Source organism: Protopterus annectens, chromosome 10.part0, assembly GCF_019279795.1.
Source record: "Protopterus annectens isolate FY-2018-M chromosome 10.part0, PAN1.0, whole genome shotgun sequence".
NCBI classification, from domain to species: Eukaryota; Metazoa; Chordata; order Ceratodontiformes; family Protopteridae; genus Protopterus; species Protopterus annectens.
Genome location: NC_056744.1, coordinates 1,385,103,230 through 1,385,119,882, shown reverse-complemented (window position 1 = coordinate 1,385,119,882; position 16,653 = coordinate 1,385,103,230). Strand labels below are relative to the sequence as shown.

The 16,653-nt window shown below is 37.6% G+C and overlaps 1 protein-coding gene across 4 annotated transcripts in view; it reads left to right on the top strand.

Moving 5' to 3' along the window:
- Positions 1–16,653, top strand: part of ZNHIT6 (zinc finger HIT-type containing 6) — a gene marked incomplete at its 5' end in the record, with an annotated part of 1,270,195 nt that overhangs the window by 847,095 nt on the left and 406,447 nt on the right. For all 4 annotated transcript variants that reach the window (XM_044086022.1, XM_044086023.1, XM_044086024.1 and 1 more), the window contains 1 exon segment: positions 72–146. In XM_044086022.1, coding sequence (XP_043941957.1) covers positions 72–146 — 75 coding nt within the window.

Below are 16,653 nucleotides of genomic sequence, written 5' to 3'. Positions count from 1 at the left end.
TATTTTATGAGGAATGGTACATAATGTGAATGTTATTGCTTGCATTTTACATTTCTTTCTCTTTTCCCTAGGTCCTCCACCTTACTTCCAGAATCACCAGAATTGGTCTTTTCCATCTGGTCAGACTACAGGATCGCCAGGTTTAGGTAAGGAATACAGGTTGCTGTTTGTATGTAATTTTATTTTTGTATTCCTGTCTCCCTCCCTTAAGTCATGCTTCAGAAAAATTTGCTTGACAAAGACTGTTATCCACATATTATTTTAAATGAGCAGTAAATATTCTGTTTTTTTGTATGCATCATTTGTCAGTTTTCAGAAACGTGTACAAATTAGAAAGAGAATAGGTAATATGTTGTAGTAATAAGTCAAAGAAAAAGTTAAGATAAGAGTAATGAGCAGTAAAGTAGTGCAATCCAAAAAGTTACCAGAATCAAACAACAAAAGCAAGCTGTTGCATGTGAAAGCAAGACACTCCACTCTAATTACTCTGCTAGAAACCACTCGTCTACCAACGTAATGAGTAATGAATCCTTTATTAAAGCATAAAACCACAGCATTTTCATCTTAATGAAAAAGGACTTCTTCAGAAACAATCCATTAAAATGTCCCACCCATCTCTTATATAGTAAAGACAATTACATCATTTATTGTAAATTCGTAAATCATCCACCCCCTTGTTTTTAAAGACCCATCATATAAATATAATAGAAAATAACAAAATGTACATATATAAAACACCCATATAATTCATGGAATTCAAATCTATGCACACTTTTAAATAAATACATAAATTGTTTAAAATACATAGAATGTGAACAAAAATACATAAATATAGTGTAGGTGTAAGAGAGGGACTAGGTCTCATGTATGTAAGCGCACCAAGAACCCTTAGTTGTGTACTTAAATATCAGGAAAATAAGAATTACTACACCTTTGTGTACATGTAATCCTATTAAGTAGGTAATACTGTAGTATGTAATGTTATAGCCTGACAGCTTTTAGTTTAAGTACTGAGGCTATAGAAATGTTATAATTTAAACCAGGATTATTACCAACATCCAAAACCAGTTGCCAGTATAATTTTCTGTATTTAAATTTTGTTTCCCAGAGACCACCCTAGGGTCCCTGCCTACTTCTTCTATCACAAAAATATGCATTCATTGTTCTGACATTCCAGTTTGTCTAAACAGAGCATTTGTTTCCTTTTCCCTTTTAATTTCATACATGTGTTCATAGATTATTTTTCTCAACATGCGCTCTGTTTTCCTACTTAAAAACTAGAGCATTTCTTCCACAGAGCAATGCATGCCAATCCTGTACTATTGCAATTAAATTGCTTATTGTTAATAATGTTATTCCTACAACTTAATGTGTACTTGGTCCTTGTTTGCAATATATTTGCATTGTGCGCAAAACCCACATTTATAAGTATCTACTCTTTTATCTCTAGTCTGTTTCAAAGAATACTTACTATTTTCTAAAATATCTTTCATATTATGTCCTTTTCTATAAACAAATGTAATTGGCGCTAGTGGGTTCTGTGGAAAGTCTGCAAATTTCAAAAATCATCTTCCAGTTCTAGCATTTGAAGTAAACCTCATAACAAATGCATCTACATACTTTTCTGATTTTATATTGACCTGCTCCTGTACGTTCTGTTCATTAATCCCTATTTGTAAATTATCATATCTTCCATTACATAATATAGGTGAGAATTTCTTACTTCTCCCCATTTTAGCCTCTTCCAGTATACTATTAATAAAATATTCAGGATACATTTTCTCTATAAACATATTTTTAACCTTATTAACCTCGAATAGGGAGAAGTGAGCAATGGGGTCATTTTAATGGATTGTTTCTGAAGAAGCCCTTTTTCATCAGGATGAAAATGCTGTGGTTTTATGCATTAATAAAGGATTCATTACTCATTACATTGGCAGATGAGTGGTTTCTAGCAGTGTAATTAGAGTGGAGTGTCTTGGTTTCACATACGACCACTTGCTTTTGTAGTGATAAAGCAAAAATAATACATTGGTCAAACACATATTCCAGTTTCATATGAGCAGATTTAGTAATGAGATATATATCTGATGCTTGCAATTAGCCAAGAATATATTTCTAGTATTGTATAAATAAAATACTAGTACAAAGCCTCTCTTTTAAGGATATTCTGAAGGGGTTCAAGGTGCCATTGTGATTAAACATAGTACGACTGTATGTTTACTGAGAAAAAGTCCAAAAGGGACTTTTGACTTGAGAGCCATAAGTTATCAAAAACTTGCACTTTTTTCAACTTCAGTAGGAAAAAGTCCAAAATACCATTTGACTTAGGAGTTTTAAACTTCCAAAAGTCCCCCCTCCCATATTATTTACTGCTATCAACTCCAATCTAATTGTATTTTGTGAAAAGCACTAATCCTCCATGCAGTGCAATCTCATGTGAATTGGCTTTTTTTTTGAATTGGTGTATATTATGCACAGTTGATTTCATTTTATTATCAAGCTGCATTTTAGAACCACATTTTTCCATTTTTTGCCATTTGGCTTTTCTTGCTTTCTTTCTGTGAAGTGTTGCTTATGAGGAAACAAGTGCCTTGCCAAAAAAAAAGAGTAAATAAAAAACAGAGTTATCCTGTTTTCCTTTGCCAGTATAAGTCACCTGTAAATTGTTTGGTTACACTACATTTTGTCTTCTGCTAAGCGAAATTTGAATTGCACTGTTTACACTTGTTCATGTATATTTTTCAGACTGACATTTCTAAAAGATACAACTCTTTCTCTTCTTGCATTCACATCATACAGACATACAGAGTACATCAAATGCGTGTAGCACAGATTCGTACCTCTTGCTTTCTTCACCTCCTGTTCCATGCATGTGCTGTCACCAGATTGTACAGCAGCATTCTGTTGTTGAAAATGATGCAGCTAGAAAGTTACCTTCTAAATGTGGAGATTCAGTGGCTGAACACACGTTTTATCACTGTGTCTGTTCTTTTGTTTCTCTTTGTCTATATTCTGAAAAGCTGAATCTTCAGTTGAGAAGGATTTTAGTTGGTCAGCCATTAATAAACATGATGTAACAGTTTTAGATTAAATGCATGTATTAAAACAGGACCATTCATCATGTTTTCCAAATCAATGAGGTACTCCAATCTTATGTATGAGTTTCATGAGTCATGAGTTTGAAGTACATCAACATGTGCGGAACAGTTGCTGATTCTGTTTTGCATGTGGAAGTTGCAAGTTTTCATTCTACTGTATTAAGACATTCCTGAGTTTCAGACTTTTCCACCTGTTGATCAGATTGTGACATACACACACACACACACACACACACACACACACACACACACACACACACACACACACACACACACACACACACATATATATATATGGGTTACCTTCATTTTCCCAACACACGACTTCACCGACACATCAGTGGGTCAGTTTTCTTGGGTAGTGTAGTTTGTCAGGATGGCAGAATGTTACTAACTGTGCGGTTAACATCGGGTTTGGAAATGTCAGTGAATTGACATGTCGGTGGAATGGGTGTCTGTGAAGTCTGTCATTAAAACTGAAGGTAACCCATATATACATATATGGTCTTTATATAAGGCTATGTGTGTGTGTGTATTGTAGCAATCTAAAGTGCATTATGAAGACTTGGCTCCTAGGTGGAGTGGAGGTGACTTACCCGAGTGGAGGTGTTGGGTAGTCTAGGTTAGTAACTGAGAGTTGGATATCATTGCAATTGTTGCAGAAAGAGAGGATTATAATTGTATTTTGCTTTTGCTAAGGTGTAGTACAAAATCCTCCTTCTGAAATGAATTTTATGAAAGTGAGGTGGTGTGTGAGAAGGAGGCATAGATTATACAATTGTCTTTGTGTTGTACAAGTTCAGCTTCTCTAGTTCTTTGGATTTTAATTTCTTCCCCCAGGACAGCAAGAACGGAATGACTGGTTGATGGTTTCTTGGTGCAGTGAGCCAGCCGAAGGATGGTACACCCTAATAGTATAACACCTTACTATACTGCACTCAGTTTTTGCTGTTTATTGTATGACCCATTTCCCTTCCTGACATTAAAACCCACACCATTCAGGTTTAGAGGCCTCTGTATTTCAAATTGTACCACAGTGAGATCCATGTAGATATCTTAATAGTATGTGCCGAAAACATAAACTTTCCTTTGTCTGTCTTACAGCTAATGAATTTTGATTCATGTTAGAGATTTCCCTTCTGTGGTAGCTTTTGTACACTGTTGGGCATTCCCCATTATCATCATTCTTATGTGGACCTGTGGACCCAGTGACCTGACACCCATATTTGAGGTGCTCTTTTGTAATATGTTTTGTTTAGAGCAATCCATTTGCTCAAACAAATAAGAACTTTATCAAATGAAAAACCTTGACACTGAAGTATCCAGTTGTAAAAATGGGCAGATTTGTCTCGGAGTGTTTCCAAGATGGGGGCGTAATGGAGTAATGAAGGGTGACTCTTCTTTGGGAATAAGTACATTCTGTAAGTAGACACCATTCTGTCTAAGGTAGCTTGTTGATATGGTACTACACACACAAAAAAGCATGCCTGTTCCTACAGTAAATACCAGGAAAAATCCCTTCTTGTAGTCATCTGACGTTTAGTCAGTGTAATGCAATGGAAAGTTTTGTCTTTTCCTAAACAAAGGGAAGGGTCTGAGTGTGTGTTAATTTTTAAATTAAGAAGTTTAGATTCATAGATTTATTAGTAAGTACTAGGCAATCACTCTACAGACCATTTGAAGCCTAGCCAAAAAAATATATATATATATATTCAGAAGTTCCCTCCAGCATCAAAGAAGGTAGGCAGAGATAGACCTGGGAAAATTTAAGTCTGACCATTCAGGTTTCTAGGTCTACTTTGAAGGTGTAGTGTACTTTGACATGTAGTGGAAGTTTGCTCCAGAGATGAGGAGTATGTTGAGATACAAGTCCACCACACCATCATGACATTTATTTGTTGGTGAATGTTTAGCTCCTTTAACTGGGTATTTGGGGCACCATTTGTTCTGTGAGGAAAAAGTCAAAGCGGGTTGGATCTTTCATGGCTTGCAAGACTGCACGTTTCTTCATGCAGGTGTAGAGAGGGCCGTCAGTCTCCCCTAATAACTAAGGTTTTTAAAGCCACTAATCTTTTTAGTTATCAGTCTGTGAGGTCTGTCAAATTGAGTGATATGTTTAGACAAACACATACCAAAAGGAATGTTACTTCTTTGGATCTAGTGGCGATGCCTTTGGAAATTAGATGGAGCAGATAGAAGACTTTCTGAACTACTGCAGGGACATGATTGTTAAATGATAAGGAATGGTGCGTTAAAATGCTTAGATCCCTTATGACAGTGTCTGATTGGGGGAGGTGTCACCCGTAAAATATGTATATTATTAATATTAAAAATTTTTTGTTTACCAAAATGAACTATTCTACAGTTTTTCATATTTAATTTGGAGCCTTGTCCCGATTATTAACATGGTAAGCCATGTTGGAATAATCGTGAGTCAGTGAATGATCATATAGCAACACACTATTTCCACTCATCCGAAAACTTAGATAAAACAGGCCAGGTTGGTTGACCTGAAAGTCTGAGAAATAGATGTCAAGTAGGAGACTTCTCAGCACTGAGCCCTGTGGTACACCACTGGTAGTCTTTTTGCTTTTAAAAGTCACAGCTGCAGTTTTAGCTATGTGGGTTCTGTCAGACCACCAGTTAGCTTTCCACCATACAACATATATTCAGATTTACAAGTCTGTCAGTATTGCTTTTATAGGGAATAGCATCAAAGGCTCTGGCCAGGTTTGCTGTATGTACTCCATAACCAGTCTTCACTACTTTGGTTACTTTTTCAAAGAAATTGATGAGATTCAAGAGGTAGGACTCTCCTTTGTCAGTCAAATTGATAAGGGTTAGAGGTTAAGAGATTTTCAGTGTCTAGAAGAACGAGGTCTGAGATAATTTGCTCTATAGATTTGCATATGAGGCTAATAAGACTAATGGGTTTATAGTTACCAGGGTCCATGGTTGGGCCATCCAGGCTTCAGGAATGGAATAGTCGTTCAATTACGAACCACTTCCTTGACTTTTGAACACAATTTATTGAAAACAAATTAAAACCATTCGGTTAAGCGCTTTCATCAATTCAGACTTCATCAGAACAATACAAATAATTTCTCCATTTCTTATATACCTTCTATTTGAATCACATGATAATCACAATTACTGCCTTAAAGTGCTAGTGCATGTCTAAAATACATCCTATTATAATATAATTAAAATACTATTCATATTAAATAATTTATTCTATTCTAAAGTACCTTAATAATTATTCTAGAATATCTTAAAAATTTGATAATATTATAAACATTGTTAGAACATTTTGTTAAAACATTTTGTTAAATTATCTGTTAGCTTCTAAAATAGGCTTAATGGACAAATATTCATTGATCCCTGGGGGAACAGATGCATTTAATTTAATTTGCCATATAATTTCTTTTTCCCCCACTATTTTCTTTATATCACCTCCCCTGGGATTAATTTTAACCACTTCCAATATCCCAAAGTGAAAACCTGAACATCCTTGGTTTTCATACAGATGTTTCCACAATGCATTCCTCTCATCTCCCTTTTGTATACTGTAAAGATGTTCGTATATTCTATTACTCAGGCATCTGGTAGTCTTCCCCACATAAAAAACTGGACATTTTGTACACTTAGCTAGGTATAGCAGATGCCTGGGTCTACAGTTGCCCCTTTGAAACCATACTTCAGTTCTATTAATATCCTCTAATATTAGACATGGGGTAGTTATAATATGTTGGCACTGCCTACAAGTCCCACACTTTTGGGTACCTTTGATGATAACTCCCTTAGGTTTGATTTTCCTTTCTAATAATTTCTTCATGTTACTTCCATTCTTGTAAACACATACTGGTTTCTCCCCTACAATCTTTGATATTTCACCATCTATTTTAGTAATGTTCCAGTGTTTGTCCAATATTTTCCTAATTTCTCCACTGTGTTTACCAAATCTGAGTATACATGCTCTACCATAATCATTTTCAGTCTTCTTGTTATCTAAACATCCATCAATATCTATAATTGGTTGAATACAATTAACTTGGGTATCGTCATTTCCCAATAATGGTTTATATTTTTTACCCCATTCTCTCAACACACCAATTCATAAGGATACCCTCTATCCAGAAAGTAGTCACCTATCTTTTTTAGTTCTTTCCCTAGGTCCCTCACTTGAGATGTCATCCTGGCCGCTCGAATACATTGGCCTTTAACTATATTTCTTTTCTGTATCGTAGGGTGACTACTATGATATTCAAGGTAAGAATTACTGAATGTTAGTTTCCTATATATATTAGATTTAAATCTCCCATCTTCGAGGGTTATCATGGTGTCTAGATAAGGTATTGATTTTTGGTCTTCACTAAAGGTGAACTTTATTACATCACTACAGGTGTTCAAATAGACCTTAAACTTGTCTAATTCTAATTTATTTCCGTTCCATGTAATAAAAATGTCATCTAAAAAACGAAAATAACACCCTAAATAGGAAGACCACTCAGAGTTCAAAATAAATTCTTCTTCCCAACTGGTCAAAAAAAGGTTGGCAAACATAGGGGCACATGCAGCACCCATCGCCACCCCTTTCTTTTGCCTATAGTACTCCCCTTCAAACATTATGTAATTATGGGACAATACTATATCCATGAACTCTAATATTAATAATGTTCTATCCCAGGTGATGTCACCCTTCGTCATAATACTATCCTGAAACCTTAACATTCCTTCATCCTTGGGAATACTGGAAAAAAGGTCTACTACATCTATAGTAACTAACCATTCTGCTTTCTGTGCTATTTCAGGCTTTAATCTTCTCAAAAAGTCCCATGAATCAATAATTATTTGTGGAATATTCTTATAGATAGGTTTAAGCCATTTATCTATCACTTTTCCATAAGGGAAAGTTTTAGAATTACTGCCTGATATAATAGGCCTAAATGGGGGGTTGATAACTTCCTTATGAACCTTCGGTATCCCTATGATGGTTCCAATAATAGGGTAATCAACCTTTAAAAACTTATAAAGTTCCCCATCAATCCTGTCCTCTAGTAAGAGGTCTTCTAATATTAAATCCACTTTATGATATCCAATATTGACTTCATTAAGTGAAATAGCCTCATAATTCCCAGAATTGAGTAAAATATTGTTCATCTTACTAATGTATTCTACCTTATCATAAAGCACTACCCCCCCTCCCTTGTCAGGTTTCATTATTCTCAAGGTATGGTCTTCCTGCATTTCCTTTAATATAGCTGCTTCATCCTTACTTAGGTTCCAACCTAGTTTATTTAACCTACTTTTTCGCCCATATTTATAAATTTCTTCAATTACCATTTTCTCATAAGTGGCTAATAAATTATTCAACGGGGGTGTAAAAGAACTCTTTTTTTGAAAATTCATGGGGCTTTATAGAAATTTTGTCCTTAAAAAATATCTGTAAGTTTAATTTTCTAACAAACTTTTTAACCTCCAATACATAATCTACTACATTGAACTTGTCCTCAGGGATGAACTTCATTCCTTTAGATAATAAAAAAGGGGGGGGGCAGGGGGCAGCAAAGGCTTTAGCCAGAATGTGAAAGCCTTGATAAGAGAGGTGCAGAACAGTCCTGGAAATGGCGGAAGGATTGTCAATCATCTCATCCAAACCTGACATACACTGGATCCCCCTATAATGACACCAGCTACATAGCCAATTATCTTGTCTTTGAATTTCTGAATCATTCTGAGTGATGGTAAAAACTCAAAACCAGTGTGTTTCCTGCCTCAGAAACTTGCATGGCAAGCTGAAGCATATCCTTCTGTATATCCGTCTAGGTAGAGCACCTAAGGTCTTTTGACCCCCATGAGAACCATTGTCAGGTCATGATCATCAACCTATCCTTACCTAGCCTGGTGAGGATAGTGACTGTATGCCAGACAGTAGTCACCTTTTAGTAAAACATTACTGTGGTTAACTAGTCTCAGTGATAGGGGCTTGTTGGAGCTTGCACTCTTTTGACACCTTGAGGCTGGTGTACTGGCTATGGGTGTGAAGGGTAAAAGTGGGTGTGTTGCTGTATAATCTAATGACTGAGGTTTCTTGTTTAGCCTGGGAGGCTTTGACAGTGTTTTCTTAAAAACGTCTGCTTAACATAGTTTAGTGGAAGTGCCCAGTGGTGTGTGTGTGTGTGTGTGTGTGTGTGTGTGTGTGTGTGTGTGTGTGTGCTTACCGAATGTGTTCGGAGATGATTATGTAGCCTCCAAGCTTAGTAAAAAATTGCACCTCCAACGTATTGAATCATTATGAGGGAGCAAAAAGAATTTTGAGAGTTTTTGATAAGCATGAATTATTCTGCAGCCAGTGTGTGGAGGCTTGCCAGACTCCTGTGATGTAACATAGACTTGAGACATGAACTTAGCATACTGAGATAGCCCTTATTAGCATGTGGTTCATACCTCTCAAGCTCTTAGAGCAAGAAATCTGGACAAAGCCATAAATAATGGGGTGCAGAGGCCCAAAAGTAGGGACATTTTTGCTTTTTATAAACTTAGAAAGTTGATAGACTAACAAGTTCTCCATTAGCATGAATTTTTTGAAGAGTATGAATTCTGAAACTCAATTATTTTTTGACTTGCATCCTGAATGAGTTACCAATAATTTGCCAAAAAACAAAAGTTCTGAGGAACAGGCCAAAAATAGGAGTTAAAAATCTGGACATTTGAGAGGTATAATGCGAGTGGAAGCACACACAGCAAGAGGAGGGCATTATAGGCCCCTTGCTGTGATTTTTATTTTTTAGTTTATCCTTTGTTGACTGAGTTAGTTCCACTAGGCTAGTGGCCTCATTTCAGGGGAGACACAAAGTGGTATTGGTACCAATAGGAGAAATGTGGCTAAGGGCATTGTGGAACTTCCCCTACTCTTTTCGATAGGTGCTGTGGGTTCTTTTACATCCACCTGAGCTGCTGCCAACTGAAGCAGATCAGACCTCAGTTTAGCATTTCAGCTGAAGGACGACACTCAGGAGTACAACAGAAATTGTACATGGACATGGAAGAGTCTTCTTCTTTCGGCTGCTCCCATTAGGGTTTGCCACAGCAGATCATCTGTTTCCATTTTTTCCTGTCCTCTGCATCTTGCTCTGTCACGCCAACCACCTGCATGTCCTCTCTCACCACATCCATAAACCTTATCTTGGGCCTTCCTCTTTTCCTGTTACCTGGCAGCTTCATCCTTGGCATCTTTTTCCAAATATACTCTGCATCCCTCCTCAACACATGTCCAAACCAACGTGATCTTGCCTCTCTGGCTTTGTCTCCAAACCTTCCAACCTGGGATGACCCTCTAATATACTTATTCCTAATTCTATCCACCCTCGTCACACCCAATGCAAATCTTAACATCTTTAACTCTGCCATGTCCAGCTCTGACTCCTGCCTTTTTGTCAATGCCACTGTCTCCAACCCATATATCATAGCTGGTCTCACTCCCCTCTTGTAGACCTTCCCGTTACTGGTACTCATCTGTCACAAATCACTCCTGACACTTTTCTCCACCCACTCCATCCTGCCTGTACTCTCTTCCTCACCTCTCTTCCACACTCACCATTACTCTAAGTATGGTGTCTTAACTCTGGCATAAAATGTTGGATGACCTTAATCAATATATGGCATTTTTATCCAGACTTGCTTCCACTTTGAAGAGATATGCTAAATGACTCCCCTGGTTGGATTTAAAAATGAGTGAAGCCACAAGCTATAATCCTTTGGGAATTGATTTAATTTGGTTAAAGAATGCATGACTGACTCAAAAGTGCTTGTGCTACCTTTGAACAAATGTGTAAAGTCATTGTAACAGTAAATCTTAAAGATGTAAAGTGTTTCTTCGGGATTGTGACTCTGTGCTTCATGTTTAGTATTGACTCTATATGCTTGTATTGCTGTTTACCAATAGGAAACAAAGTAGAGTACTCAGAAGTGGCTTGAATGTGCAGACTGACTTTAGCACTTTTGTAATCCCTACCTTTATTTTTTGTTAAAGATTATGTACATCAACTTTTTAGAAGACGTAACTGGCAAATATGTCTCAATTATGTGCATGATTTAATTGTGTTATGAATGTGATTGCTGCATTTTTAAGCAACAATCACTTTTTGTTTTTTTTTTTTTTTTGCAAAATAAAATTGTGTGTTCAGTCCTTCTGGCCCTGAATATCTTGAGGGGAGCTACTCCTGAACCTTTCCTAAGTGAGTCTTGACAGAATCCTGTGAATCTACCAGATCCATTTAAATAAAATGCTATGTGGTAGAAGGAAAATAACCGAAAACTGCATTCTGCAACCTTTAAGACTGCACTTTTTTGCCACTGTTGTGCAGCCTTGGAGTGGACATATACATGTTAGTATGCTTCACACACACACACACACACACACACACACACACACACACACACACACACCGGAGGTGCAGGGGGAGGCAAGCCCTTATAAAAAAAAAAACCTTTATATTGTGATTAAAACAACAAAATATTCACCCACAGGGGCAGATGCTGATAAACAGGTTGAACACCACAAAGCACGCTTCACCAACAAACGAATGAGCAATTTCCTTTTATTGTAACATCAAAGACTAAGCGCTTTCGCCAGCAATCTGGCTTCTTCAGAGTCATTTTTAACACATTTCATTTTAGTTTTTATAGCAACATGAGTTCAAATCCCATTGGTTGAACCCTGGCCACCCATCAATTAGACTACATAATCAATTAATTAATTAAACTAAAAACAATTCTTCACAATGTTCCTATCTACTTTCCCTACATCCTATTTACAAATATAACACATAGTGTGTAAATGCATCCACATGTCAGATTTTTCCTCTATATACACCATGATATTACATATTTTTTATATATATATAAAAATCTAGATGTTAATGATAGCAATTGATTTACTTAAATTCTCTCATGTATAGTACAATCTAGACAATGTTGCGCAATTAATATTAGTTTCTATAATACAATTGTTTGAAACATAGATGAATGAATAAAAAATACTATAGTGCTATTATTTAAAATAATTCTATAAAATTACAAACCCTATAAATTCTACCAATAAATATATAAAAAAAGAGACAGAATGGCAGATTAGATTAGATGCATGTAGACCCCCGGGACTCAATGACTATATCTCACTCAAACCATTTTTGAAGCTTAGGTCACAGCAGATTTAATGATTTTTATATATTTATTGGTAGAATTTATAGGGTTTGTAATTTTATAGAATTATTTTAAATAATAGTACTATAGTATTTTTTATTCATTCATCTATGTTTCAAACAATTGTATTATAGAAACAAATATTAATTGCGCAATATTGTCTAGATTGTACTATACATGAGAGAATTTAAGTAAATCAATTGCTATCATTAACATCTAGATTTTTATATATATATAAAAAATATGTAATAGCATGGTGTATATAGAGGAAAAATCTGACATGTGGATGCATTTACACACTATGTGTTATATTTGTAAATAGGATGTAGGGAAAGTAGATAGGAACATTGTGAAGAATTGTTTTTAGTTTAATTAATTAATTGATTATGTAGTCTAATTGATGGGTGGCCAGGGTTTAACCAATGGGATTTGAACTCATGTTGTTATAAAAACTAAAATGAAATGTGTTAAAAATGACTCTGAAGAAGCCAGATTGCTGGCGCTTAGTCTTTGATGTTACAATAAAAGGAAATTGCTCATTCGTTTGTTGGTGAAGCGTGCTTTGTGGTGTTCAACCTGTTTATATTGTGATTACTGAAAGTGTTTTTTAGCAGTTTGTTTTCTACCAAACAATGTGATTTAAACGTAATTTGTTTGACATGACTCTAGTGTGACAATTGGTCTTTCATGTTGGTATATAACAGGCTAGGGCGGCATCTGTGGCTGTAACCCCTTTTGGCTGCAGACCATACACACCCCCATCATTTTGTCAGCGTTTCACATCCCAGGCACAGTGAATGTATTGGCAAGCTCACTGAACTGCTTCTCTAGGCTTCTGCTAGAGCTACAGATCTAAGAGCCATGCCCGATTCAGATCTTCCTGCGATAGGTCCCTCCAGAGAATGACCAGTTTTCTGCTGAAAATGATGCAATTTTCCCCACCTCTGCTTGGTTTAGCAGACTTTGAGGGAAGGTCATAATGGACATTCTTTGTCCAGCGGCAAGGAAAAATCCCTATATCCCATCTGTCCATTCCTGCTGAAACCCTGTACTTTCTGTCTGTGAGGTAAACACCGTAACCATACACGCAATCTAGTAAGGTTAACTATTTAGCCCTTATATTTTAAGTACAGATAATTATATTATCTGTTATCCATAAGGGTTTAAGGGGGCTAAACCAGGGATGAATTTGTGATTACCCATCCATTTGTCCATATTACATTTGAATAGTGAAAGAGAAGTACTTTGTTTTATGTTAAGAGGAAGACAGTTTTGCTCTATATTTGCTAACATATATTTATGCCTCCAGCATGTGTTGTTTGTTTAAAAAGGGATTTAGATCTCTTGAGCAGATGTTTATGCCTCCATTGGACTTGAGAATGTGTAGTAGGTATTGACAGGATGGGGTCTGTTGAGGCTCTGAGCCACTGGAAAATCCTGTGGTGAAAGGCCAGCCCACTAGCTGCATGACTGTTTCCACTGCTTCTAACAAGAATGTCTCCACTGCAGGCATCTTTTTAATGGCTACTTGGCCTCTTTTCACACTTTTACTAGGCATTATTGTATCGTCCTTTTCTGTAGGGTTTGATATCGTCTGGCAGTATGGTATTTCAAAACTCAGCATTCTAAGGCTTTGTTCTTTTGGGTTTCCCAGTGTCTTTCCCCATGTAGATGAACTCCTTGAGATTAATCTCATTCATACGTCCACCAAGGATGGCCGACGGTGTTAGATATAACCAGTACTGTCTTACAGTATCAGTTCTGTTCTATTAATTTATGGGAAAGCCCCTTTTAAGAGGTAGGGGGCAAAGTAATGGGCTGCAAGACTGGGCACACTATGCTAATAATGTGGTGAATAATGCATGACACAGCATTTGTCAACAAGCTTGTGAACTTTTGAGAAAACATGCCTAAATGGTAAAAAGATGGAGGAGTCTAACATTAAGCTGCACAGGGAGGGTCTAGTCATATATCCACTGGTACTGACTGTATCTGTTAAATGTGGACGCTGTAATTTTTCTTCCAGAATGGTAATTGTGTTCATTGGTACTGCTTTCTTCAACTTAGGTGTGTGTTGTTTGCATGATGTTATTGCTGGCTTATATTTTTTTTGACTGTTGTGGTAATATTTATATTAACTTGTCTTAACTGTAAGGTGGAATCAGTTGGGCAACCATTAGCCCATATGAACTTCTAACTGTAGTCCCCCTGTTTGAGCCAGTGCAGATTTCATAGTGATACGTCTGCTGATTTGAACTGTCAGAAACGATCCATGTAATCCACGACAGGCATTGTTTTTTGTTCTTCTTACAGTTAATTTAATTGATGTCACTGTTCACTTAGTGTACATGGCCCTCCTTGCCCTAGAAAATATTTATTCTTCAGAAGCTAAATTTCTTTATTTTGTTGAGGAAAAAAAACTGTTATCAAATTCATCTGAGATGACTTATTTAATGACTTACTCATAGAAGTGCATTAACAAGTATTTTTGTGGTGTACAAATTGCAGCAGAAAATGTTCATGCTGGATATCTTTTTTTTTGGCATATTATAGATGAATGTGAACAATGCAAAAATGTTACTATGCTCCTTAATTAAGGAGGTTTAGCCCAGCTGTATAGGATAGAGGGATAAAACTGTGTGCGCGAGTCACAGATGACCTGAGTTAATGCAACAGTTGGAGGGGGGTTGATCATGGCATTGCCACTTCAGTGGTGCTAGACTTTATTTGCACATCTGGGAGTACACATTCATGAATGGAAATTACAGCATGACCCTGCTGGTCACTGATAAGGTTGACGTTGATTCCGCCATTGTTTGTACTTTTCACCTTAGCATGTTTTATCTGTTTGGCAGAGGGTCTTCTCACTGCTATTATGGCCCATTTTCACAGCCTAACATCACCTTGGGACACTGCAGAGTCTTGCTGTGTCCCTTGTATGGTATCCAACGTTATCGGATAGCCCTTGGTTTGTTCCCCAGAGTGAGGACATTCCGTGCAGAAAATGCATACTTGTAGCTCTTGTGTGTTGGAGACCTTGTGTTGCATGCTGGAGCAGGAAGTGGCTAGAAGGATCACTTATTGCCAGAGAGACCCTTTCCTCCATTAGTGTTCCAGGCCGGCTTCTTATATCTGTTTTGTCTTGCTTTCTCTTCCTCCTTTACCCATAACATGACTGTTTTACAGCTCTACCAGCTTCCACCAGCAACCACTAGTTGTGAGATTGCCCCTTAAATTCCTCCCCATGGTAGTACAGCAGTGATTGATATTTAGATGTCCTTCAAGGATGCATCTGCAGTCCTTACACATGGGTTGTCCTGTCGTCAGGCAGCCCTTCGGTCGGCCGGATTCCAAAGTCTGGGTCTGGCCTCGGCTGGTGTCGCACTTCACCCGACGTCATAGCTGCAGTTATTCGGGTATAAAGGCATCAGCCGACGCCATTTTCCTCAGTCTTTCTTGCTGCGTGGCCAAGCAGAAGCTGTTCACAAGTGCCGGTCGGTCAGATCCAGAGATTACTACTACCGAATACTACTTCAAAGACTTCTAAAAAGCTAAGTACCCCGTTGGGGACACTTTCTTGCCTCAGCCAATGTCAGAGAAAGTGAATAACTGTTTATCTTGTGGGAAACAAATACCTCATAAAGATTTCCACTCCTACTGTATACATTGCTTAGGCCCAGACCACGAAGTAGCAGCTTGTCTAGCCTGCTCTTCTTTTAACCGACGGACGCTTAGACGTCGGTCGGAGTTTGCTGAACAAATTTTCGGCTCTGATTTTGCCTACATTATGCCGTCGGATTCTCCGACAACGCAAATTTCCAAAAAACGAAAAGAAAAGGACCGACACTCGCAGTCCGCGGTCTCGGCCGAAACCGCGATTAAGCAAACCGCGAGTGTCTCGGTTTCGGCCGAAACCGAGCAAGCGGTTCTTTCTCCAGCCGAAACTATGCCTTCTACCGAGGCCTCCTCTAACCTGGTAGAATCTGCTTCTGAAATCCAGCCTTCTGTTGCGGTTTCTCAGGAATTATCAGACACAATTCCCCTGGATATTTCAACCCCTGCACGTGGAGCTGCTAGGCCTCCTGCAGCCATGTCTATTAAGGCCTTTGCCAGGGCTAAAGCAGCCAAAGCTTCAAAATCTGTGCCTGCCAAACCCCCCTCACACAGGCCCAGCACTAGCTCTCATATGCTATCTTTGGCTGAGGATTTAATTTCTTTAATTCGTGGATCCCAGCCTCATCCAGACAGGTCCTCTCCCACCTCCAGAAAAGAGACCTAGAGCAGAGCCCCTGAACCAGTATCCACTGATGGTTCCTCTGATGAATCAGAACATACAGACCTTCCTGAG